At 47.4% G+C, this 1,704-nt stretch overlaps 1 protein-coding gene across 1 annotated transcript in view; it reads left to right on the top strand.

The window, feature by feature from the left end:
- Nucleotides 1–448, top strand: part of gpia (glucose-6-phosphate isomerase a) — a 9,091-nt gene extending 8,643 nt beyond the window's left edge. The window contains exon 18 of the mRNA XM_005753296.2: nucleotides 119–448. Within this exon, the coding sequence (XP_005753353.1) occupies nucleotides 119–242 (124 nt within the window). The 3' untranslated portion in view covers nucleotides 243–448. The remainder of the gene's footprint in view (nucleotides 1–118) is intronic.
- The last annotated feature ends 1,256 nt before the right edge of the window (nucleotides 449–1,704 follow it).

Below are 1,704 nucleotides of genomic sequence, written 5' to 3' on the forward strand. Positions count from 1 at the left end.
AAACTTGCCTCATTGGTACCAGCAGTCTTCCGTACGTTTCCCTTACAAAATAATTGTTGTTGACCAACCAGCGTTGCTGTGTAAAGTTGTGTTGCTGACCCGCCTCTTTCCGCCGCAGGGTGGAGCTCGGGAAGCAGCTCGCCAAGAAGATCGAGCCGGAGCTGAAGTACGACTCGGAGGTGACCTCCCACGACTCGTCCACCAACGGCCTCATCAACTTCCTGAAGAAGAACTTCGCCTGAACGTTGAGCCCGCGTTAGCCGACCTCATCCTCCATCCTCATTGGCTGAATGATGTTTGTCTTGTCGTATGCTGTGAGCACTTCCTGTCTGTGATCTGTGTGCTAAGAGTCTTCACGTTTAGACGAGTCCTGAAAACGTACACGTTTGTGTAGGTGACCATGCCCAGTCAACTGTGACGTTCAAAATAAAAGCCTGTTTGTCGCCAATGCTGTGTTTGGTTTCATTGTGAGGTCACAGGAAATGCTTCTGTCCAATCAGTGAGCTTGTTTAAAGGAGAAGTCGGCTTCAGCAGTCAGGTAATTACTGATTACTGATCAGGTGTGATGTTGGACTGGCCTCGCTGGACGACGGGGGGGGGTGCTGAGCTGAAGCCTCGCGCTGATGTTTGGGGCGGGACGAGGGAAATGCTGTTGGCGCTGCACAACAAGGCCGTGCTGGTGACACATGAGCAACAGGTAACGCACACCTGTAATGCTCACTGGTGCTGATTTTACACACCTGCTCTGAACTTATCATCCAATCAGAGGTCAGCAGTACCTATGCAAGTCATGGATTCTCACATCAAAGCAAATTTAAACTCTTCTGTGACAGAGCGTGGTGACTCACAGCCAAACGACCGTTTTAAACCTTTTCTGGTGGAACAAAAGCACCTGATCCCAGTTCAAACAGGTGAGTTATGACACAGCGTGTACAGGCGTTCAGTTCCTGCGTCAGCCGGCGAGCATGTTTATTTTAACATGACTCACTGCACAGCCTCTAGTGGACATCAGGGGAACTGCAGGTGTGGAAGCGATGAAGGGTGCTGAGTCTTGACTTCCTGAAGTTGAACAGTTGTTATTAAGACGTTTAAGATAAAGTAGGATGATTTTGATCTGGATCAAGCAAAGGTGCTCTTATTTTAAAGCCCTAATATTGAATGAACTCTTTAAAGCCTGCTAGGAGTTTAACGTTTGTGTGGAGCAAACATTGATTAAAAACAGCCGCATGCCTGCTCCGACCTCCGTGCACGAATGTATCGTTTGTGCTTCAGCGAGCGCCAGCCTGGACGAGCAGGAAGCGATCAGATTTCTGATGGCTGCGCTCCAACTGGCACTCAGTTTACCCTCAAGGGTTTTTTTGCACTAATAAAGTGGAGTAAAGTATTTTGTCAATTATATCATCAGTTATATCGTTATTGCAAATTTTCAAATGTATATCGTGATATTTTTGGTCATATCGCCCTGCTCTAATTACCAGGCCTCTGCAGAACTTCAACACATGCTGATGAGGCCGTTTAAATCAGCTGTGCTGGATCAGGGACATGTCTAAGACCTGCAGGACACCACCTCGAACAGACTGTAGTTAAGAGGACAGGCTGCACAGTGGGAACATGGAGCTGTCGTGTTGCTGCCATCCGATTACAAACAGGCTCGTATTCTTATTAAAGATGTTCGTTTAAGTGGAAATATCTGAATTACACATT

Source organism: Pundamilia nyererei, unplaced genomic scaffold, assembly GCF_000239375.1.
Source record: "Pundamilia nyererei isolate P.nyererei 1_Seehausen unplaced genomic scaffold, PunNye1.0 scaffold00419, whole genome shotgun sequence".
Classification (NCBI taxonomy): domain Eukaryota; kingdom Metazoa; phylum Chordata; class Actinopteri; order Cichliformes; family Cichlidae; genus Pundamilia; species Pundamilia nyererei.